The sequence below is a fragment of the Mercenaria mercenaria genome, chromosome 8 (genome assembly GCF_021730395.1).
Source record: "Mercenaria mercenaria strain notata chromosome 8, MADL_Memer_1, whole genome shotgun sequence".
NCBI lineage: Eukaryota > Metazoa > Mollusca > Bivalvia > Venerida > Veneridae > Mercenaria > Mercenaria mercenaria.
This window is the reverse complement of record NC_069368.1, coordinates 23,519,322-23,544,510: the sequence shown is the minus strand read 5'-3', so window position 1 is coordinate 23,544,510 and position 25,189 is coordinate 23,519,322. Positions and strand designations below refer to the sequence as shown.

Sequence of the window (25,189 nt, the reverse complement as noted above, 5' to 3'; positions counted from 1 at the left end):
ACTTTATGTTACGGTCATCCTTTTTTCTTGATTTGGAATTCTTAAAATATTTTAGAAACAAAAATTCATATTCTAATGTTCAAAATGTGACCAAACTTCAACTTGAAAGAAAGATTATTTTTTAGCATGCTGCTTTAATTTTCAAAACAAGTGAAATACATTTTTTTGCGACAAGATACCTCAGAACGGCATGCAAAATAAATTTAATTTATCCAGTGATGTAGTACAAAAGTTACTGCTACATCCGTAATTTCATAGTTATAAAATTCAATATAGTTTAAAAAAATCCCTCTTCAAAAAAGTGTTTGCTGGTAAATTTCTAGAAAGCAATATTTGTGACAAAAAGTCTACATAATGACCATGGAAAACTGTCGAGTCCAAACGAAGGAAATGCATGTATCTACCTAAATTATCGACATCTACAAATGATGTCTTTAACAAATCGTTTAAACTTCGTGTTAAAAAAGCCCATGATATAGGGATTTACAGCATTGTTGAGCATGAAAGATCGCAATGCAATCTGTATACCGACACTGAATTCTTGCTCGGGAGTATTTGAACCTCGTTTAACCGCCAAGTTCACGATAAAGTATGGGACAAAACTCAAAATACTTGCTCCAGTTATAGCAATCATCATTATTGCTATCTTTCTTTCAATTGCTTCAGCGCGTTTTCTTTTTGAATGATGTTCTTTGTGCACTTTGCTATTTTCTGTAGTTGTCTTCTTCGAACGGAATTTATCATGATCGGCAATATTTTTCAAGTCAAATTCCACGGAAATGTTTTTCTCTTTCTTGTCAATAATTGACAGTGGGCTCTTTATGTCGACTTTCGTGTCTGAATATGATACGTTTGGATCAGTATCTTCATCGAGAGCAGAGGAAGCAGTTTCTACTACTGATATGTTAGACAAGCCTTTTATACCAGCTGATTCGGACTCTGTTACACTTGATTTTGCCGTGGAAATACCCATGTGGCTTTCCTTTTTCTTCTTTTGTATCCATATCTCTCTTGCCACAAATGAGTACAAAATAGCCATTGTTGATATAACAATTATAAAAGTTGCTAAATCGAGTAACTGAAAGGTAGTAACAGCTGTTTTCATGTCGCTGTCTCTTGAATGTGTACAGTAAAATCCGGTTATCGATTTATTATATACCGGAAGAGTAACGTTTACCTGTACAACGTCTAATATCACAAAATCCCGAACCGACAGTAGAAAGGCCAGAAACAGCAATGCACCTACGCATATCCTGGTTGATGTTACCGTAAGCTGCCAAGATTGCCGCCGACAGATCTTTTGGTAACGGTCAACACATATCAATACCAAAATGAAATTTGAGCTTACAACTAATGTATGATTTGTAAAATACATTATTTTACATCCAATGATATTCTTGAAAGCTATTGTGAAACACAATTCAATTATTTCATCGCAGAAAACGAAACATGTTATTAAATCCGTGACTGCCAAGTACGTTATCAAGTTATTGGTAGTCGTTTTCTGGGACTTGAATCCGTAATACGCGATGGAGAAAATATTCCCAGCAATCCCAAGTACAATCACCAACACTGAGTATGCAATAGCCGGGGCGTATTCCCGTATCTTCTGATCATTCAGGCCTTCAAGTAATTTCATATTTTCTTCTGAAGAATCCATGTTCTTGTATACTTTTCGTCACCAAAGAAACCATGCAATAAAAACTCAGCGACTGTTATTCCACTCGACAATTCAATGTGAGTAATAGTATTTTTTTTATTGATACGACTGTTCTAGTGTCACCGTGACGTAAACCTGGCAATGCAGTTTGCCTTTTGTTATATCAGATTCATCTTAAATACCAATCATGAAACATTGGTTATTTTCATATCCTCCATACAATAAAGACCGAGGCGATCAGAGAGTTGAAGCGCAAGAGTAAAGTCCTTTTTGCCGGTTATGGAGTGCGCACCAATCACTTAGCGATCAATTCATAATAACAGCATATAATTGATGAAAAGAGTGATAACAGGAAGAAACACTTGTATTTAACGACAAACAATACGCGTCACTTATAACATTAAAGTACAATTAACATTTGAATATATTGCAGCGAATTAAATTGTATTGACTTTTACTTTCGATATTCTCTGAGGTATAACAAAAAGATAGGATCGATGGGAAAAGGGAAGTTGTAACTTTGCCGTTTTGTGATTGGACAAATTTCTCAAGTCTTACAACTGAATGACGTAAAGAAGCACGTGCATGAGTTGCAGGAAGGGTTATCGATGTAAATAAAAAAAATGGTATGATAATTGGTTGGTGTGCAGATCATAATGTTATGAATCTACAAATATATGCGGCCTGGAATTTAACACCCTGTGACAAGCACACCCATTTCGTACCATGCAAAATCACAGACACTTGGGATCAGGACACCCTGCCCCCCCCCCCCCCCCCCCCCCCCCCCAACACGCACACGCACACGCACACACACCGTCCTCAGGCCCTGCCAACTGATTGCCAATATCTTTTAACATTATAACACGTACTGAGCAAAGGTGACGATCATAAAAGGGTTGTGTTACTATTTCAGCATGTTTCAAAAATGCACCTTTAAAATCAGTACTCTTTAAAAAAGCATTGATGGTAGAAAAGTGCATTTCCAAATTATGCTGAAATTGTAACAAAACCCGTTTTATGATCGTTACCTATGCTCAGTACGTGTTATAATGCTAAAAATACTGGCTAATATTTGGAGGATAGGGGTTGGGGTTCATGACCCTCAAGTGTCTGTGTGCAAAATGATACAAGCTTATTTTTACCAAATTCTTCTGTAAAGTATTTCACATTACATTACCATTGTTTATATTGATTGTAAAGTAGCTAAATGAGGCATTTCCAGTATCGTTTTAATAGATAAATAAAAGTTGGTCGAGTTGTTGTTACTGTCCGGAAACGGAAACGGATCTTTTAAACGCCCTTTTAGAAGTCTCTGGTAAATGAATATCCACATTTACAAGAGCAGAACAAAATATCTTGGGTTTCATGCCAAAACATTATCCTAATGTAATGATATGCTGAATGCTCACGGCGTCTACGAATCATGATTTAGTCGTCCACGATGTGATCGTCTGCAAAGAAATTCAGCATTGTCGAATTCTGACGAAATAACAATTCCTAAAATAAGCCAAACATAGTTATATACCCGTTCAGTTGAGAGTACTGTATTCGTCGTTGTCTGAATCCGAATCATTGAAATACATATATTAGAGTTAATATCATATGAATTGTCCGTGTGTGATGTGTGTGATTTTAATCATGATTAATCGACGATCGGGCTATATTTATACAGTGACAATTTAGTTGGAAAATGCGTTTTCCTCAAAAGCTTATTAACCCTTATCATGCTGGACACGATTGCTTCTGCCTTTGCGACCAGTGCAGATCATAATCAACCTGCACATGCGTGCAGTTTGATCCTGATATACACTGTTCGTCATTCAGTAAGTGTCTTTTTGGTAAGCACCCCTTATAACAGTTCGACGCCTCAGAATTAGAAGGGCGTAAGTGGAAAATCATAGTTTTTGGCAAAACGAAAAAAACTGTTTATGACATATACGCACTTCTAATTCTATAAACACAAGTGGACCCTTCTGGTACAACATTTAAGTGCAGATACGCCCTTCTATTACTATGGTTCTGAAAAACTTTTCACTTACGCCCTTTTATTATTCATAATTTGGTGAATTTGGTCAACACAGTAGTTTGTAACATTTTTTTCATAGGATTAAGCCCCTTAGTATGTAATTTCAAAAAATGTATTATTCATAAAAGGGCGTAACTAACACTTACGCCCTTCTTATTCTGGGGCGTCGAGTTAATGGTACTGTCTAAGTTGAAAGACGGACAAGTTCATTGTAGAAATGTAACAGGATAAGGGTTAATAAATGTAGAAATAACTCATTGACCCGAATGTGTCTGTAAAATGCACGTCTATACATAAATTCAATCAATTTTTTTTTTTCGTGATGCCATTGCTTACATATGTATCTCCCAAAACTATTTTTTCAGCAATCATTTGACAAAAGAGACATATAGAAAATACTATTCGTTCCATACAATGAATATTTAGAATACAATAGAATGCTTTAGAATCTTAGAAAACATTGTAGATATAGTTTTTAGTACAAAAAATTCAAACATTTTTGGTATAATGTATATTAAGAAAAGTGTACAAAAGATCAGACTTTTCTATAAGCTATTGACAGTTCATTGAAGAAAATCTTGAAATCTTGAGAAATGTCCCCGAATAACCTTATTTATGTGTAAGGAAACATTTTTGTGTTTCTTTGGTACAGCTAATTCATAATATAAGTATAGTTAAAGTATATATCTGACTTTAAAGTTTCACTAACGTTAAAAATTAATATTAGAATATTGGTTTTAACTACAGTTATTACGGCAGGATTATAATTTAACTTGATATCTAATGTTGATATTAGCAGCCGAAATCCTAGTTTTACACATACATGAAAAGTCTCATATTACAGCGTTTATTGGGAAAAGTTGAAATATTTTAATACATCAAAGAAGGAGAAATCGTATCGGGACGACACATAAAGTAAACAAGGTAGTTGCTCATAAAGAATACTGCCCTCTCGTAATTTTAAGTGCTTTACAGCTAGCATGCCAGATACAAACTTCCTCTGATGATTAACCTTCATAAGTAAAAATGACATTATGTCCATATAAGGATTTTTTTCTATCTTGTTTATACATACCCTGTTTTCAGATCATATGATGTACTGTCGTGATTATTTACAATTCAATTAGATTTGTTATATCTTAAATGTATCATAGGATATACTGTCATTCTTAACAGGAATGTTATTGTGAGCTTCATTTCAACAGATATTTCATCTGAAAATTGATGGAACTTCTTCTTTGAATAAAATCCTATTTTCTTAATAAGAATTGTATTGTAATGTGCATTTGAAATATCATCATATCAAATTGGCATGCTATCTTTGTATTTGATGTGCTGTAATGTTATAATTATATAATATTTATTCATGTGTTCACTGTATGACTAGCCCACTGGCATCAGAACAGGAAGAAAACGCCCTTGTACATGTAATACCCTGCCCCTAGGTATTCTATAAGAACCATGGTCATGAACGGGAAAATATACCTACCCATTTCAACTGCGCACTTTATACCTAAACCGCGCAGTTCGGTAAATATTTACTATTGATATTGAACAAGAGGTAATTTATCTTTCATTGTGTACCGGTCACATTTTTTTTCAATATTTCTTACTTGTGATTGGCTGAAGTGAAAATGTATGTCTGTCGTTGTTTAACTACACGTGTACGCTAATATGTGTAGGTGTCGCATAAATGTGCACTATGAATTAAGTAAACAGTACAGATGTATACAAATGTATGACTTCAAATTCAAAATCATATACAAGATGAATTTCATTCATCATTTCGAGTTTTATTGTAAAACTGTGAATATTTTGCATTCTGTTTTTGTTTGTTTACATTTCGCCTAACATGTGCACACTGCTGTGACCTCTATACCGGATGTTCATTAGGGAAGTTTACGCAAGTTGTTTTTTCTGTAACGTGTACGAAAGCATAAAATATGAGTATCTCTGCAATATGAAATATTGAGACAAAGTGACTGGTGCACGATGTAAGACAAATTACCGCTTGTTCAATATGCTGGGTACCCATTCACCGAACTGCGGGTTTTAGGTGAGAAATGTACGATTAAAATGGGTTAGCGCACTTTCCCGTTCATTACCATGGTTCTTATAGAATACCTAGGGGTAGGGTATAACATGTACAAGGGCATTTTCTTTCTGTTCTGGTGCCAGTGGACTAGCCTATCTAATGTAGATATCAACATGGGCAGTCATTCAATTCTCAAGAGTCCCTTTTTGAACCAAATGTGAAAAGCACATTGCAAGCATCTTAATTGTTCGGATGGTTCCACCAATATAATTTGTGTATATTATGCTTTTTAAGACCTGTAATTTGAGACGTGTTTGTCGAAGAAACATTTAAGTAATTCTGATATGTGTTTTTTTTTAAATGTTTGATTATAAATTGATTGTATATGATTGTGTAAATATCTGAATGTATATGAAATTTAATTGAAGGCCATACTGGAAATAACTTGTATACTATTTGTATTTGTACACTTAGTATAGTATGTAACCTTCAGAAAATAAAGTTGTTATCTTTTTGTCATTTTATTATATAACTCACGAATATTCGTGCATATTGAACGTTAGCGTATTGGTTCATTTTCGAGCCCTGACGAAGGGAGATAGGTCTGATGTGATTTAGGTAGCAAAATATGATCAAAAGAACATTACCTTGAGAAATTTGGTTAATGCGTGTTGTTAAGTCTTACACAAACTATCTTCAACTTATGTTCTGTAGATATAGTTAACTTTTCTGAGTATGTCGTTATGTACTACATATTTTTCATTCACTCCGATCCAACGCACGTACCTTTTTGCTGGGTTAATTGTCACACAGACACAATTATATGTCATATAGCGACTTCTTTTTTAATCTGTATAAATTGAAATTTTAAACTAGAAAGATACTGTTTCAAAAACCTTGAAATCCTGAGCGAATAACAGAAGTCTTTATTTTGTATGTAAGTTTAAATAAACACGTAAAATATGTTGTTGATAAATGTCGAACAATCTGATACGAATGTGATTCTAAAAACGACAATCACGCGCTTCGTATAGAAATTTGACAAGCTACATGAATAACTACAAAGTTGTATTGATAACTATCGTACCGTTTTGTAAATATTTAGTTTTGCATCAGATGTATAGTCCTTAAAGACAGGGCTCGAATAAAGAACTTTAGGGTAATATTTTTCAGTTACTTAAACCGTACCAATGGACATCACGCTACAGCGATCACCTCTTGGATTTCTTGACGGAAGTCAGGGGCGAATACTTGGAAGGGATAAACTAAATTTGAAGTCTGTAGAAAGATTGTATACCTTATTTTAGCACGATTATCAATTTGTTTGAATGGCTCTCTTACAACTGACATTAAAACAATGTGTAAAATACTAAATAGCCATGATATAAATCAATGTTTATTATTATATTTATTGTTATAAGGGTAATTGTTATAAGTATTTTATAAATATTAATAACAATAGAAATTTGTAAAACACTCCAAAATAATATCACAAAATTAACATTAAACAGATTTTTTTTTCAAGGGCGGTACGCTTTATAAACGCTGTAAGCAAGTTATCTAGTTCATTAAAGGAAATTGATAAATGCAAGTCGCATTATCTAAAGCTACCAAGCTATTTAATTATCAGTTATTATTATTATTATTATTATTATTATCATACCAGATTTATATATCGCCCTTTTCATGATCAATTTCACGTTCAAAGGCGCTTTACATAGTTCAAATGCAGCCACACAGGGCGCATAATTCATCCTCTACTAGTACAGACACAGAGCGATCTGACCAGAGGGACAGAGTTATGTTTTGTCTCTGTCCAGGACCCGTACTCATCAACGTATAAAGTCTAAAAAGGAAGCCATAATCCTTAGTCTGCTAAATTTCTATAATGAACCTGTTCATCTTTCAAGTTGGACAGTACCATTAACTGTTAAAAGGGGTGCAAACCAATAAGATACTGACTGAATGGCGAACAGTGCAGATCATGAGAAGTCTTTACTATCATCAGTTGAAAAAAATAAGATTCCTGTGAGGTATCATCGCAACAATGCTAGAGTAAAGTGAAAAAATTTAAACTTCGAGATACAAACGTTAAACGTTTAAGGAATATTGTCGTACTCGTAAATGTAATTCAAGGTTCTACAAATGTCGTTACTATGTATAATTTACATACATTCCAGTCTAGGTCTACATCATTGTCCATTGCCGTCGTCAATAAGTATATTTGACTTGTTTACCGGGTAAGTACAATGTTGAGAATCTTGTATTATTTAATCAGCAGTCTGATTTGAATAAACCCGGAAAATAAGTACCGTCAATTTATTTGCTAAATATCTTACAACTACGTTTTCCTCCCAAAACACATGCATGTATTATCCGAACAAAATACGCACACTTCCATATTTAAATCAGGAAGATACATATAGTCTAACAGTAAAAACACCATTTAAAATCGGGTAACAGAAGTCTGTATTTTGATAAACAAGGGACACTAGGTATTATTTACAGAAACACAATATTATACTATATTTCAGAACAAAATATACTCCACACACTATTTATATAAAAGCAAATTAGTAAATGCATATCATAAGATCTAAAACCACTAAATCATTATGTAATTGTACAGTAGATATAGTTTGAATAATAAATTTCCTGGTTTGTCGTAACTATATTTATTTACATGCATTCCAGTCCAAAACCAAGTTCTACGTCATTACTCTTTATTCTTAACAATAGAACATTGAGTCAGAAAAAGGAGCCTCAAACGATCTTCATACAGATTTTATCAAAGAAAGAAGTCTTATCTTAAAAAGTAGATACTTAACCCTAAACCCTAAACAACTTAATGTGGTTTGGTAGTTCCTCTTGAATTATCGAGAATATCGAAAAACCTACCCTACAATTTTATGAATAGTTGTTGGTCCAAGAATATGAAATTAACATGTAATTTTTGAAAAAAATACTGACAGAGATTAATCAAATATTCGTTGTAGAAAACGATTTAGCCAAAACTCCAATCTTCTTTATTAAAACATTGACATTTGCAAATGAAAGCGTCTAAACTACATCCCCAAACACTGGCATTTGCAAATAATATTCTTTACAAAGCGTCTAACGACTTCCTTAAACACTGACATTTACAAATGCTATCCTTTACAAAACGTCTTAACTACTTCCTTAAACACTGACATTTACAAACGCCATACATCCTTTACAAAACGTCTAAACTACTTCCTTAAACACTGACATTTACAGATGATATCCTTTACAAAACGTCTAAACTACTTCCTTAAACACTGACATTTACAAATGATGTCCTTTACAAAACGTCTAAACTGCGTGTTAAATAACCCCATGATGTAGGGATTTACAGCATTGTTGAGCATGAACGACCGTAGTGCAATCTGCATACCGACACTGAATTCTTGTTCGGGTGTGTTTGATTTCCGCTTTACTCCAAGGTTCACGATAAAGTAAGGCACAAAGCTTAAAACACTTGCCCCTGTAATAACAATCATCATAACTGCTATCTTTCTTTCAATCGCGTCAGCATGTTTTCTTTTAGAATTATGCTCCTTGTGCTCTCTATTATTTTCTGTTGGATTTCTTGTGGCGGGTGATTGATCATCGCCAATTTTTGGAATGTTACCTTCCACCGTAAAACATTTCTCTTTCTGTTCAGGTAACTGGCTGAATATTAATTGTGGAGTGTTAATGTCAACTTTCGTGTCTGAGTGTGAAACATTTTGGTCAGTATTTTCATTCAGAACAGATGAACCAGTATCTTCTGCAGATATCTTATGAAAGCCTTTCACATCAGTTGACTCAGATTCTGTAACACTTGATTTTGCCGCTACCAAAAGCATATGACTTTCCTTCCGTTTCCTTTGTATCCAAATCTCCCTTGCAACAAATGAGTACAAGACAACCATTGTTGTGATAACTATTATAAAAGTTGCTAAATCTATCAACTGAAAGGCAGTAACTGTAGTTTTCATGTCCCCGTCCCTCGTATGTGTGCAGTAGTAACCCGGAATTGATTTATTCTGCGCGGGGGATGTAAGGTTTACCTGTACAACGTCTAAAATAACAAAATCCCTGACAGACAGGAGAAAAGATAGAAATAACAATACCCCAACGCAAATTCTGGCTGTTAACACAGTTAACTGCCACGATTGCCGCCGGCAGATCTTTCGGAATCGGTCTACACTTATTAAAGTCAAAATGAAAGCAGACCCTACTACCAATGTATGATTTGTAAAATACATAAACTTACATCCGATAACATCCTTGAAAGTTATTGTAAAGCACAATTCAATTATTTCATCGCAGAACACGATACATGTCACAAAGTCCGTGACTGCCAAGTACGTTATCAAGTTATTGGTAGTAGTTTTGGTGGATTTGAATCCATAGTATATAATGGAGAAAATATTTCCAAAAATTCCAAGTATCATCACAAATGCGGAGTATGCAATAGCCGGAGCGTATTCCCGTATCTTCTGATCATTAAGGTCTTCAAGAAGCAGCGCATTTTCTTCTGAGGAATCCATTTTCACGTTACGTCCTGACAGAGAAGGAAGGATAAATTTCTACGTACAGATACAAATGTCAGCAGTTGTTCTTTTAAACTCGACTGTCTCCTAGACAAGACACAAAACAAAAAGCTTTATTTTCAGTCTACAGAATAATTCTAAAATGCTTGCTTTGATAGAACTGCAAATTAAATACGGTCATGTATATGCTGCTTCTTAATCGCTGCGGGTTATGCATCAATGCGGATTACGCTATACACCGATCGTTCATCAATTAGAATAATTAAGAATAACGTATGATAAGAATACAGGATAAGGTATTAAGCTGGACCCGGAATTGTACTCAATTTTTTCTACAAACAATTTTAAATATCTGCCGTGTTCACAAGACATATAAAAATGAAAGTCCATTGAACTTAGAGCTAGCCTGCTCTATGAACAAATTACTATAAACCAACCAGACACAGACTCGTTATTAATCGTTTACCTTTTGATCTGGAATTATTGTTATTCCTCAGAACGCCTTCCTTACACAATACTAGTAACTTGCGTTACCCCTATCTCAATTCCACTTTCAAAGACAGTTCGTATCAGCTAGTGACACCACTGAAATAGGTCACTGGATGGGTACACAGTTCATCGATTTCTGTAAATGTTACAACTGTTGTATTTAAATGTCATAGAATTGACTGTTCATATCAACGCAGAAAATAAAAATAACTTTAACTGCATCGTAAAAAAATCCACAACAACAATCTAAACTTCCTGGTATATCACTTTGTTATATAGTTAAAAAGTAACGAGATAAATATATACAAAACAAAAGTTGTTGTTTACATATTCAAATAAAAAATGTGTATAGACATTGAGTTCAAATTTAAAGTTCAACATACTTAAATTATTCAAAAGTAAATTATACGTACCTTTTTGGAGCATCCCCTGTCTGTATTAATTAAGATGATGTTTATAGCGGCGTTAACTTACTCTATGTTAAACAGAGTATGTTAAAATATTTTGCGTCGTAAAATACTTATTTACAATAAAGCACTGCTACAGATGTTCAGATAAAACGATCGTCAACTGATTTACCAGTTTCGTTTTGAAAGGTTTTAAGGCGACGCATTCGGAAATTTAAGTGAAAGAAATGTAGTTATGTCTGTCAAACTCCTCAAAAAATGTCAAAAAGTATCTAGGATTTATTTGTTTTTCGATAGAGACATGTAACCGTCTCGTTCTTTCAAGTGACTGTTAAAACAGAGAAATTTTCTTATAACATTGAATACCGTATAAGAAATAAAATTATACGAATTACTTTCTATTACGGCCATTTTTACAAATTTGGTTGTAAATAAAATCTGTAAAAGATGCTTTGGTAGCAAAGAATGTAATCAAGAAGAATAATAGCAGACTCGATTTTACTGAGTCTGCTCATGAGAGGTAATGAAGTGTGCATCACCTCCACGCATCCTAGCACCGGCTTAAGCGGGACTCTATTACACATACTTTTAATGTACTCCATATTCCCAAAGGACCAGAAAATATAACAACACTGAATAAGACATTTGGCAGCACTGGAAAACCCGTCCGGTATGCATTTTATAGTAACTTATATGTGTATTTACAAACCATATGCGTAAGATGGAGTAAAATGTATAAATTACCATAGTTACTGAATAAATACGGTGGATTCAACGTCTGGGCTTTACGAAGGCCAAGCTATTTCGACTAGAAACCCTTGTATTACAAACATCACGACAGCATATGACTCAAGTGCACTTGACCGTTGTGCGTAGAAAAATGTGATGTGACGCGGCGGAAAAAATATTAGCTGTTCTAACAGACGGTGTTAAAACAAATGCATATATTTGACTTTAAACATGTTCCAACTATGAATCAATTTAAACGCTGCAAATGAAGACAATAAAACATGGTGTGCATTGTTTTATTAGGGAGTCCCACGGAAGCTTTCGTTTTTACGTGTTTTATACCATAAAAGTTCCAACTTCATTTATTTGTAAAACTATGTGATTTTGCAAATGTTGTACATGCAAAACAAGATAAATTGAAAATTACGAAAGTGCGAATAAATTGTCACATGATAGTAAGCGTATTGTAACGGGTGTACATTCTGTACTTTTTATGTTCAAAAAGGAAGTGTGGCATGTTATTGAATTGCATGTAACTTACAAAAAAGCTCAAGGTTATTTGGGCAGTTTGAAAACAAGGAAATATGTTGCAATCATTATAGCAATTTATTTTGTCTTTACAACCTGGAAACTGAAACTGTTGTATTTGATTAAACGCCTATTTTTTTTTCACAAGTATATTATATTCAACAGCGTCATTTAAGTTTTTAAACATAAAATGTCATTTATATCAATAATCATACAATACATAAATCAAAATTGACATTGAAGGCCAATGCATTAAAATGTAGCTGACATTGCTCTGCAAACCACAATGAAACCTAACTGTTTCCTTAAACACAATTAATATAAACCTCTGACATACTTTTTTTCAGATTCTTCTTTAAAACGTCTGAGAATTTAGACTGTCCTATACTCAAAGGTGTATCATTCAACAGTCTCGGGAAATAAGTTCTAAAACTTCTGTCATAAAAATACTTTCTTTCATTGGATGGAACAAAATAGCACCTCTCATGTTATTTGTCATAAAGTCTGAAATGAACACTTATTGAATGCCTTGCTGGGCTATTTAACCGTTTTGTTATTTGACATCAGAAATTAAGTTTGAAGATTCATTTATTATGAAATAAAAGTACAACTTGCGATTAATAACGAGTAACAGTGAACCTTTTTCAATATCCTCAAAGGTAGATCGAACAAAAGGTGGAACGTTGTGACTATGTTATTTTGTGATGGTGGCCATGTCGTGTTTAAGGTTTAAATCTTTAAGTATAGAATAAACCCGGAACGTAAATGCTACCTGTCGGTTTAATAAACTTTGCCCAGCCTGATATAATCAAATTTAAAACGGCGATAGTGTTAAAGTACTTCTAACAATGTAAATATGTAAAATACTCAAAAGTCATGCATAATTTTATAACCAAAGTAAGCAAGTAATCCGTTCCATTTAAATAAAAACGAACTTGTTAATGCATGATGCGAGGTCTGATGCCAGCTAACTTATATTTGTCTATATCCTGTATTGTCCTTGTTTTATTATTTGCATACATCAAAATACAGACACATGTACTTATTATATACCTTATATTTTCTGTCTGAAATACAAACGAATAGAAAACCGGCCTGTATTCTCACCAAGCACTTGTTTAAGAAAGATTTGTGCCCGAATACTGCCTCACCTGTCAGTCGAGGAGCAAAAGGCCAGTAGGGTCAAATGTGCTAAAGAAACGCCTATTTCTCGAAATTAAGATTGTAGCTCCTAAGATGAGACGAGATCTGGATATACTTTTATAAGCCACAGCTTCGCTTTGACAACAGACAGTGGCTGTGAAAAGGTGAACGTAGACCAGTAATTGCAAAAAAGCTAAAAGTGTCAAAAACGTTTGTATTTGTATTCTATCTTCTTTAACTCAGTGTGTACTATACAAATTCCTACACCGTCAGGAACTCAGTCACTGGAAAGTTTTATAGAGACCAAGCACTGAAAACAGTTCAACGAAATTACAAAAGTGCTGCGGCTCACAAAAGCGCCATCGTTCACAAATTTCTGAACGACGAAAAAGTGGTACAAATCAATCATCTCACTTATTCAAAAATATTTATCGAATTAAGAACTTTGGAGTAGTATTTTTCAGTTACCACGCTGCAACGATCACCTGACGGAAGTCAGGGCGAATAATTTGAAGGGATAAACTAAATTTGAACTCTCTACACAGATTGTTTACCATATTCCAGCACGAGTGTCATTATATTTAGAATGGCTCTCTTTTAACTGACATTAAAACAACGTGTACAGTACCAAATAGCCATGATATAAAGCAATCTTTATTATTATATTATATGTACTGTTATAGCGGTTATTGTGTTCAAGTATTTTATAAAGATTTATAACAATAGAAACTAAGTGTTATTTACAGAAACATAATATTATACTGTATTTCAGAACAAAGTATACTCCACAAACTATTTATATAAAAACAAATTAGTAAATGCATATCATAAGATCTAAAACAACTAAATTATTACGTAATTTCAGAGTAGATATAGTTTGAATAATAAATTTCCTGGTTTGTCGTAACTATATTCATTTACATATTCCAGTACAAACATTATCCTTTTCGATCTTCATAAATATTTAAACATAGAAAGAGGCCTTAAATGTAGAGACTTACTCACCCCTAAACCATCTTTACACAAGGGAACCAATCTGTTTATATAACACTGTCAGTCCAAATCATTTTGTCAATGATCCGTTAACACACCCACGCACAGCTTAATGTGTTTTGGTAGTCCTCTTTTACTCAGGAATAGCTAGTAAGCTAACGTACAATTCTATGAATAGTTTTTTTCCCAAGAATACGACACTAACATGTAAGTTTTGAAAACGTTCTGACCCAGATTAACCAAATATTTGTTGTAGAAAACAATTAAGCCCAAACTCCAAACTATTTCTTATTTAAAAATGATATGCTTTACAAAGCGTCTAAACTACTTCCTTGAGCAAACAATGACATTTACAAATGCTATCCTTTAAAAAGTGTCTGAACTACCTCCTCAAACACAGAAATTTACAAATAATATCCTTTACAAAGCGTCTGAACTTCTTCGTCAAACACTGACATTCACAAATGATATCCTGTACATAGCGTCTAAACTACTTCCTCAAACACTGACATTTACAAATGATGTCCTTGACAAAGCGTCTAAACTGCGTGTTGAAAAACCCCATAATGTATGGATTTACAGCATTGTTGAGCATGAACGACCGTAATGCAATTTGCATACCGACACTAAATTCTTGCTCGGGTGTGTTTGATTTCCGCTTTACTCCAAGGTTCACGATAAAGTAAGGCACAAAGCTTAAAATACTTGCCCCTGTAATTACAATCATCATAACTGCTATCTTTCTTTCAATCGCGTCAGCATGTTTTCTTTTAGAATTATGCTCCCTGTGCTTTCTATTATTTTCTGTTGGATTTATTGCAGCGGGTGATTTAGCATCGTCAATTTTTGGAATGTTACCTTCCACCGTAAAACATTTCTCTTTCTGTGCAGGTAACTGGCTGAATATTAATTGTGGAGTGTTAATGTCAACTTTCGTGTCTGAGTGTGAAACGTTTTGGTCAGTATTTTCATTCAGAACAGATGAACCAGTATCTTCTGCAGATATCTTATGAAAGCCTTTCACATCAGTTGAATCAGATTCGGTAACACTTGATTTTGCCGCTACCAAAATCATATGGCTTTCCTTCTTTTTCCTTTGTATCCAAATTTCCCTTGCCACAAATGAGTACAAGACAGCCATTGTTGGGATAACTATAACAAAAGTTGCTAAATCGATCAACTGAAATGCAGTAACTGTCGTTTTCTTGTCCCCGTCCCTCGTATGTGTGCAGTAGTAACCAGGAATTGTTGTATTCTGCGCAGTGAGAGTAAGGTTTACCTGTACAACATCTAAAATAACAAAATCCCTGACAGACAGGAGAAAAGATAGAAATAACAATGCCCCAACGCATATTCTGGCTGTTAATACAGTTAGCTGCCACGATTGCCGTCGGCAGATCTTACGGAATCGATCTACACTTATCAATGTCAAAATGAAACCAGACCCTATTACCAATGTATGGTTAGTAAAATACATAAACTTACATCCGATAACATTCTTAAAAGTTATTGTAAAACACAGTTCAATTATTTCATCGCAGAACACGATACATGTCACAAAGTCCGTAACTGCCAAGTAAGTTATCAAACTATTGGTAGTAGTTTTTGGGGATTTAAATCCGTAGTATGTAATGGAGAAAATATTCCCAAAGATTCCTAGTATCATAACAAATGCGGAGTATGCAATAGCCGGAGCGTATTCCTGTATCTTCTGATCATTTAGGTCTTCCAGAAGCTGCGCATTTTCTTCTGAGGAATCCATTTTTTTTCGTTACGTCCTGACAGAGAAGACAGGATTAAATTCCCTGTACAGACACAATTGTCAGCAAGTCTGAATGCTTATTGTTCTTTCAACCCTCAACTGTCTCCTAAACAAAACAAAAATGCTTTATTTTCAATGTGCAGAATAATTCAGTAATGATTGCTCTAATAGTATTCCAAAATACATGCTGCTTCTTAACAGAATATCGACTATGCATCAATGCGGATTACGTAATATACCTATCGTCCACCACCGAATAAGGATAAAGTATGATATGAATACATGAAAAGGAAAGAGCTGGACCCGGAAGTATACTTAGTTTTATCGACAAACAAGTTTACATATTTGCTGTTTTCACAAGACAAACAGATATGAAAGTCCATTGAATTTAGAGAATAAGATTGCTCTCTGACCTAATATGTGTAATAATATATGAGTTTAAACGAACCGACCAGACACAGAATCGTTGTTGTTCATTTTTATAACAGATAATAGCTCGGTGCTTTTTCTAAACAAATTTGGTACAGGTAAATCGTAAACACTGAGCGCAGGGTGCGGGAACTAAAAGTGTACAGGTATTAAATACCCGCACGCTAGTTACGGCACTGTTGGATAGGAAAGTTTGCCAGCGTGTATGGGCGTGTCTCTAACAGCAGACAGCGAAGTGCATTTTATTGATTTTCTGCGCTCGCATTGGTTTATTTTACCTGAGCTTTACACATTTGTAAAGCAAGGATTTTAAGTACTCACTGAACTGCTGTATATGGCAATGTGGAACGCCTACTGAACTACCATATATGGATGGCTATGATACAAAACAGAAAGATCATTAAAACTCTCGGACAAAACGATTTATAGTCGGGGGCTACGCCCCCTCGTACAAATCGTTTACCCTCGAATTTCAATGCTCTTTCTATTACATAAACATGCTGTCGTTTAAATTATTTTGCGGGAGTCATACTCCACACACTATTTACATAAAAACAAATAAGTAAATGCATATCATAAAATGTAAAACCACTAAATTGTTATGTAATTACACAGTAGATATAGTGTGAATAATAAATGTTCACAACTATATTTACGTCCAAAATCAAGTTATATATTATAACCTTTTATATGAGCCGCGCCATGAGAAAACTAACATAGTGGCTTTGCGACCAGCATGGATCCAGACCAGCCTGCGCATCCTCACAGTCTGGTCTGGTTCCATGTTGTTCGATTTGTAAACCTATAGCAATTAGAGAATCCGTTAGCGAACCCTGACCAGACTGCGCGGATGTTTTTCCAAGAATATGAATTAAACATGTTAATTTTTTAAGAAGTACTGACAGAAATTAATCAAATATTTGTTGTAGAAAACAATTTAGACCAAACTGCAAACATTTATTAATGCACTCATATTTGCAAATAAAAGCGTCTAAACTACTTCCCCAAACACTGCAATTTGCTAATAATATTCTTTACAAAGCGTCAAAACTACTTCCCCAAACACTGACATTTACCAATGATATCCTTTATTAAACGTCTAAACTACTTCCTAAAACACACTGACATTTACAAATGATTTCCTTTACAATACCTATATAAACTAATTCCTTAATAACTGACATTTAAAAATGATATCCTTTACAAAACGTCTAAACTGCCTGTTAAATAACCCCATGATGTAGGGATTTACAGCATTGTTGAGCATGAACGACCATAGTGTATTCTGCTTACCGACACTGAATTCTTGCTCGGGAGTTTTTGATGTCCGCTTTACTCCAAGGGTCACGATAAAGTAAGACACAAAGCTTAAAACACTTGCCCCTGTAATAACAATTATCATAACTGCTATCAGCATGTTTTCTTTTAGAATTATTCTGCTTGTGCTCTATACTATTTTCTGTTTGATTTCTTTTCGCGGATGGTTTATCATCGCCAATTTTTGCAATGTTACTTTTAACCGTAAAAAATTTCTCTTTCTGTTCAGGTAACTGGCTGAAAATTAATTGTGGAGTGTTAAAGTCAACTTTTATGTCCGAGTGTGAAACGTTTTGGTCAATACTTTCATTCTGAACAGATGAGCCAGTATCTTCTGTAGATTTCTTATGAAAGTCTTTCACGTCAGCCGAGTTGAATCTGATTCAGTAACACTTGATTTTGCCGCTACCAGAAGCGCATAGCTTTCCTTCCGTTGACTTTGTACCCAAAACTCTCTTACTACAAATGAGTACAAGACAGCCATTGTTGTGATAAAAGTTATAAAAGTTGCTTAATCGATCAACTGAAAGTCAGTAACTGTCGTTTTCTTATCCCCGTCCCTCGTAATCAGGAATTGATCTATTCTGCGCGGGGGATATAAGGTTTACCTGCCCAACGTCTAAAATAACAAATCTCTGACAGACAGGAGAAAAGATAGAAAAACAATACCCCAACGCAAATTTTGGCGGTTAACACAGTTAATTTCCACGATTGCCGCCACAGATCTTTCGGAAACGATCTACACTTATCAATGTCAAAATGAAACCAGACCCTATTACCAATGTATGGTTAGTAAAATACATAAACTTACATCCGATAACATTCTTGAAAGTTATTGTAAAGCACAATTCAATTATTTCATCGCAGAACACGATACATGTCACAATGTCCTTGACTGCCAAGTACGTTATCAAACTATTGGTAGTAGTTTTTGGGGATTTAAATCCGTAGTATATAATGGAGAAAATATTCCCAAAGATTCCTAGTATCATAACAAATGCGGAGTATGCAATAGCCGGAGCGTATTCCTGTATCTTCTGATCATTTAGGTATTCCAGAAGCTGCGCATTTTCTTCTGAGGAATCCATTTTACGTCCTAACAGAGAAGACAGGATTAAATTCTATGTACAGACACAATTGTCAGCAAGTCTGAATGCTTATTGTTCTTTCAATCTCAGCTGTCTCCTAAACAAAACAAAAATGCTTTATTTTCAATGTGCAGAATAATTCAGTAATGATTGCTCTAATAGTATTCCAAAATACATGCTGCTTCTTAACAGAATATCGACTATGCATCAATGCGGATTACGTAATATACCTATCGTCCACCACCGAATAAGGATAAAGTATGATATGAATACATGAAAAGGAAAGAGCTGGACCCGGAAGTATACTTAGTTTTATCGACAAACAAGTTTACATATTTGCTGTTTTCACAAGAGATACAGATATGAAAGTCCATTGAATTTAGAGAAGATTGCTCTCTGACCTAATATGTGTAATAATATATGAGTTTAAACGAACCGACCAGACACAGAATCGTTGTTGTTCATTTTTATAACAGATAATAGCTCGGTGCTTTTTCTTAACAAATTTGGTACAGGTAAATCGTAAACACTGAGCGCAGGGTGCGGTAACTAAATGGGGGCAAGGGACAGTAAATTTGAAAACTCCACAACTCTGCGCTGATACCAGTGCGAAAAAAATCATAAAAAATCCAATTTCGACAAATTCAAGGCAATTGTTGAGCGAATGTCTCGCATAGGCATAGCACTTCATTATGTGACATGTTCAGTCTGCCGATTATGTTGCTTCTGTGATAAAAACGAGTAAAACGCAGGTTTCAGGACACTAAATTTTTAGACAAAAATGGCCCAAAATGCACTCCTTGCGCGACCTGTACCGTATTATCTGCAAATGACTGACCTAAAACACATGCATATTTTTAAGGCATGTGGCCAGACGAAAATAATGGTGGGAAGAAAAGTATCACATAACCGTTTACTTTTTCCGCAAATTTGAGCTGAAGCTGGATGGATGGAGGACTGTTTCCAATTCGTCTGACTTCCGTTACCTCAGGTAAAGTTTTAGACCCGGCCGTCTACATGGAGCTAGGAAAATCGATACATGCACATATTTATTTTACACAATAATCACTCGTACGCAGGAATCCTTAGTTCTATAAACATCATAAATAACCAGTTGAATATATATGCCTGTAAAGTACATATGTCTATTTTATTTTAAAAACGTACCCGGGCCAAATGCGAAACTGGCCCCTGCCACTAAAAGTGTACAGGTATTAAATACCCGCACGCTAGTTACGGCACTGTTGGATAGGAAAGTATGCCAGCGTGTATGGGCGTGTCTCTAACAGCAGACAGCGAAGTGCATTTTATTGCTTTTCTGCGCTCGCATTGATTTATTTTACCTGATCTTTACACATTTGTAAAGCAAGGATTTTAAGTACTCACTGAACTGCTGTATATGGCAATGTGGAACGCCTACTGAACTACCATATATGGATGGCTATGATACAAAACAGAAAAGGCATTGAAATTCGAGGGTAAACGATTTGTACGAGAGGGCGTAGCCCCCGAGTATAAATCGTTTTGTCCGAGAGTTTTAATGTTACATAAACATGCTGTCGTTTAAATTATTTTGCGGGAGTCATACTCCACACACTATTTACATAAAAACAAATAAGTAAATGCATATCATAAAATGTAAAACCACTAAATTGTTATGTAATTACACAGTAGATATAGTGTGAATAATGAATGTTCACAACTATATTTACGTCCAAAATCAAGTTATATATTATAACCTTTTATATGAACCGTGCCATGAGAAAACTAACATAGTGGCTTTGCGACCAGCATGGATCCAGACCAGTCTGGTCTGGTTCCATGTTGTTCGATTTCTAAACCTATAGCAATTAGAGAAACCATTAGCGAACCCTGACCAGACTGCGCGGATGTTTTTCCAAGAATATGAATTAAACATGTTAATTTTTTAAGAAGTACTGACAGAAATTAATCAAATATTTGTTGTAGAAAACAATTTAGACCAAACTGCAAACATTTATTGATACACCCATATTTGCAAATGAAAGCGTCTAAACTACGTCCCCAAACACTGCAATTTGCTAATAATATTCTTTACAAAGCGTCAAAACTACTTCCCCAAACACTGACATTTACCAATGATATCCTTTATTAAACGTCTAAACTACTTCCTAAAACACACTGACATTTACAAATGATTTCCTTTACAATACCTATATAAACTAATTCCTTAATAACTGACATTTAAAAATGATATCCTTTACAAAACGTCTAAACTGCCTGTTAAATAACCCCATGATGTAGGGATTTACAGCATTGTTGAGCATGAACGACCATAGTGTATTCTGCTTACCGACACTGAATTCTTGCTCGGGAGTTTTTGATGTCCGCTTTACTCCAAAGTTTACGATAAAGTAAGACACAAAGCTTAAAACACTTGCCCCTGTAATAACAATTATCACTGCTATTATAACTGCTATCAGCATGTTTTCTTTTAGAATTATGCTTCTTGTGCTCTATACTATTTTCTGTTTGAATTCTTTTCGCGGGTGGTTTATCATCGCCAATTTTTGCAATGTTACTTTTAACCGTAAAAAAATATCTTTTTGTTCGGGTAACTGGCTGGAAATTAATTGTGGAGTGTTAAAGTCAACTTTTGTGTCCGAGTGTGAAACGTTTTGGTCAGTACTTTTATTCTGAACATATGAGCCAGTATCTTCTGTAGATTTCTTATGAAAGTCTTTCATATCAGCCGAGTTGATTCTGATTCAGTAACACTTGATTTTGCCGCTACCAGAAGTGCATAGCTTTCCTTCCGTTGACTTTGTACCCAAATCTCTCTTACTACAAATGAGTACAAGACAGCCATTGTTGTGATAAAAGTTATAAAAGTTACTTAATCGATCAACTGAAAGGCTGTCGTTTTCTTGTCCCTGTCCCTCGTAAGTGTGCAGTAGTAACCAGGAATTGATCTATTCTGCGCGGGGGATATAAGGTTTACCTGCCCAACTTCTAAAATAACAAATCTCTGACAGACAGGAGAAAAGATAGAATAACAATACCCCAACGCAAATTTTGGCGGTTAACACAGTTAACTGCCACGATTGCCGCCTGCAGATCTTTTGGAATCGGTATACACTTATCAAAGTCAAAATAAAAGCAGACCCTTCTCCCAATATATGATTTGTAAAATACATAAACTTACATCCGATAACATTCTTCAAAGTTATTGTAAAGCACAATTCAATTATTTCATCGCAGAACACGATGCATGTCACAAAGTCCGTGACTGCCAAGCCAGTAATCAAATCATTGGTAGTAGTTTTCGGGAATTTGAATCCGTAGTATATAATAGAGAAAATATTCCTAAAGATTCCTAGCATCAATACAAATGCGGAGTATGCAAACACCGAAGCGTATTCCCGTAGCATCTATCATTTAGATCTTCAAGAAGCTGCATATTTTCTCGTTACGTCCTGGCAGATAATGAAGGATGAATATAGATCTACGTACAGATACAAATATCAACAGTTGTTCTTTTACACTCGACTGTCTCCAAGACAAGACACAAAACAAAAAGCTTTATTTTCAGTCTACATAATAATTCTAAAATGCTTTTTTTTATTGTACTGCAACTTAAATATGGTCACGTCAGGCTGCTTCTTAACCAAGTATAAACTTTAAGTTTTTCGCTGCGGGTTATGCATCAATGCTGATTACGCAGTATATACTGATCGTTCATCAAATTGAATGATTAAGAATAACGTATGATACGAATACATGATAAGGTTTCAAGCTGGACCCGGAAGTGTACTCAGTTTTATCGACAATCATTTTTATGTATCTGCCGTGCTCACAAGACATATAAAACTGAAAGTCCATTGAACTGAGGACTAGACTGCTCTATGACCAAATTACTTTAAACGAATCAAACAGACACAGAATCATTACTGTCTTAGTTTTTAAATTAGTTTATCTTTTAATCTGTAATTATCATTATTTTGCAGAATGCATTCCTTACTTAATTTGGATTCCACCTTCAAAGACAAACACCTTCGTATCAGCTAGTGACACATCTGTGATAGGTCACTGGATAGGTTCACAGTTCATCGATTTCTGTAATTGTTTCAACTTATTTAAATATCCTAGAACTGATGTGTTTTATCTGCAATTATAAAAGAGTAATAATGAAATATATTTGATCCTTTGAAGCTTGGAACCAAATCCGTTAAAATAATCACGCCCACTAGCACTGGCTTAAGCGGAATTTTATCAGAGTAAAATGAGCCGCGCCATGAAAAAAACCAACATAGTGGTTTTGCGACCAGCATGGATCCAGACCAGCCTGCGCATCTGCGCAGTCTGGTTAGGATCCATGCATCCACAAAACAATTTAAACTTCCTGGTGTAGTCAAAAAGTAACAAAAATAAATAGATATAAATCAAAATTTGTTGTGCCGATATTCAAATCAAAATTAATTTATAGACATTGAGTTCAAATCTAAAGTTTAACACACTTAAAGTATTCAAAAGAAGTAAAATATAGATATTACTTACTTTGTTGTAATACCTCCTGTCTGCATCAATGAAGATAATTTTATTGCGGTATTTACACAAGTTTTGCGTCGTAAAATACTTATTCATAGCAAAACACTGTTACATATGTGCAGATAAAGTGATCGTCAGAGGATTAATTTTACAGATTTTGAAACGTTTTAAGGCGGGTCGTTCGGAAATTTAAGCGAAATGCATATCAAAACTCCTCAAAAATGTAAAAAGTTCTCGGATAACTTTTTCTTCGGCAAAGACCTTAAATCGTCTACTTCTTCCAAGTTTCTGTCTCACTGAGATATATTCTTATATTCTTGCATGTCAGACAGGGAAATCCCTGTTTTTGCCGTTGCAAGAAAAACTCGTCTTACACCCCGAGGTACAAGATGACTCAGGTGCTGCAATTTATGATTAAATGCGTACACTCATACGCTACTATAATATCAAAGTGTTCAAAAGAAAAACCTTTTGTTTTACTTCATTGAAGAAGGCCACCATTCGACTAGAAGCGCTTGTTCACGAACGTCAATACGTCATATCATTTAAGTGCACTTGACCGACTTGTACGTGGAAAAAATATGTTCTTACACGGGGGAAGAATATTGCCTGTTCCATTGAAGCGGTGTTAGAATACTGGAAAATACCTACTCTCGATCAACTAAAACGTTGCACAATGCAGTAAATTTAAGATGTGCATTGTGGTTTTAAAAAATGTTCACTAGCGCTCAGGTGTCACGAGCGTTTTCTTTTTTTGTGATTTATAACATGAATAATTCCAACTTCATTTATTTGTACGTGATATTGCAAATATTGTACCTGCAAAACAAGGTAAAATGAAAATTAAGAAAGTGCAAATAAATTGTCACACGATAGTAAGCGTATTGTAACGGAAATACATTCACTTCCCTTTTTTGTTCGAATAGGAAGTGTGATATGTTACTGTATCGCATTTCATTTACATAAAATATCAAGATTATTGGGCAGTCTGAATATGGCATGTCAAACGTTGCTAAATTATATATGTATGTTATGAAAGAAAATGACCCACCTAGCCCACACTTTTTGCGTAGTTAACAGCGAATGACTTGAGTATAGGGTGATAATGATAAATTATCGGTCTCAGGGCTTTGATTATTGAAATAATGTTCATTACCATTATAATAACAATATAAATAAAGTTTCGCTTTGTTTCTTTTAACAGAATTGCACCGATTATTGGTGCCAATGTTATAATTTGCACGTACTTGAACATGTAATACAGCTTTCTCATTCACATCTTTACCTGACGGAGCTACGGAAGCTCAGAGGAACATGTGAGTTTTATCTCTACATTTTAGTTTTAATTTAATTTTATGTTTGTATCTCTTGGCCACGAATTTACTTTTCTGTTTCTTTGTTTTTGTTTTTTTTGTTTTTGTTCTTCATTGTTTTTTAGGCCACGAGATTAGTTTTTGTTTTCTATTGTTTTTTTTTTCTTTTCATATCTCATGG

The 25,189-nt window shown here is 34.6% G+C and overlaps 2 protein-coding genes across 7 annotated transcripts; both read right to left on the bottom strand.

Annotated features, from left to right (window-relative positions):
- Positions 1-409: 409 nt before the first annotated feature.
- On the bottom strand, positions 410-1,660 carry LOC123565459 (bombesin receptor subtype-3-like). Its single transcript, XM_045359326.2, has one exon. The coding sequence runs from the start codon at positions 1,658-1,660 to the stop codon at positions 410-412; it is 1,251 nt and encodes a 416-aa protein (XP_045215261.2).
- A 5,447-nt stretch (positions 1,661-7,107) lies between these two features.
- On the bottom strand, positions 7,108-23,840 carry LOC123522879 (tyramine receptor Ser-2-like). 6 transcript variants are annotated; one of them, XR_008371992.1, is made up of 6 exons: positions 23,705-23,840; positions 23,169-23,312; positions 18,057-19,265; positions 11,186-16,440; positions 10,750-10,908; positions 7,108-10,370 (listed from the first exon to the last, which is right to left on the bottom strand). XR_008371992.1 is itself a non-coding variant. In XM_045300367.2 (3 exons), the coding sequence occupies exon 3, from the start codon at positions 10,278-10,280 to the stop codon at positions 9,009-9,011; it is 1,272 nt and encodes a 423-aa protein (XP_045156302.2). In that variant the 5' UTR covers positions 10,281-10,370; positions 10,750-10,908; positions 11,186-11,605; the 3' UTR covers positions 7,108-9,008. The 6 variants fall into 6 exon arrangements, 1 of the variants encoding a protein (XP_045156302.2); XR_008371990.1 differs by having other exon boundaries at positions 11,186-19,265; XR_008371991.1 differs by lacking the exon at positions 18,057-19,265.
- Between the last annotated feature and the right edge of the window lie 1,349 nt (positions 23,841-25,189).

Coding starts and splice junctions, on each gene's coding strand:
- LOC123565459 (XM_045359326.2), bottom strand. CDS start 1,660: ATGGATTCTTCAGAAGAAAATATGAAATTACTTGAAGGCCTGAATGAT.
- LOC123522879 (XM_045300367.2), bottom strand. CDS start 10,280: ATGGATTCCTCAGAAGAAAATGCGCTGCTTCTTGAAGACCTTAATGAT.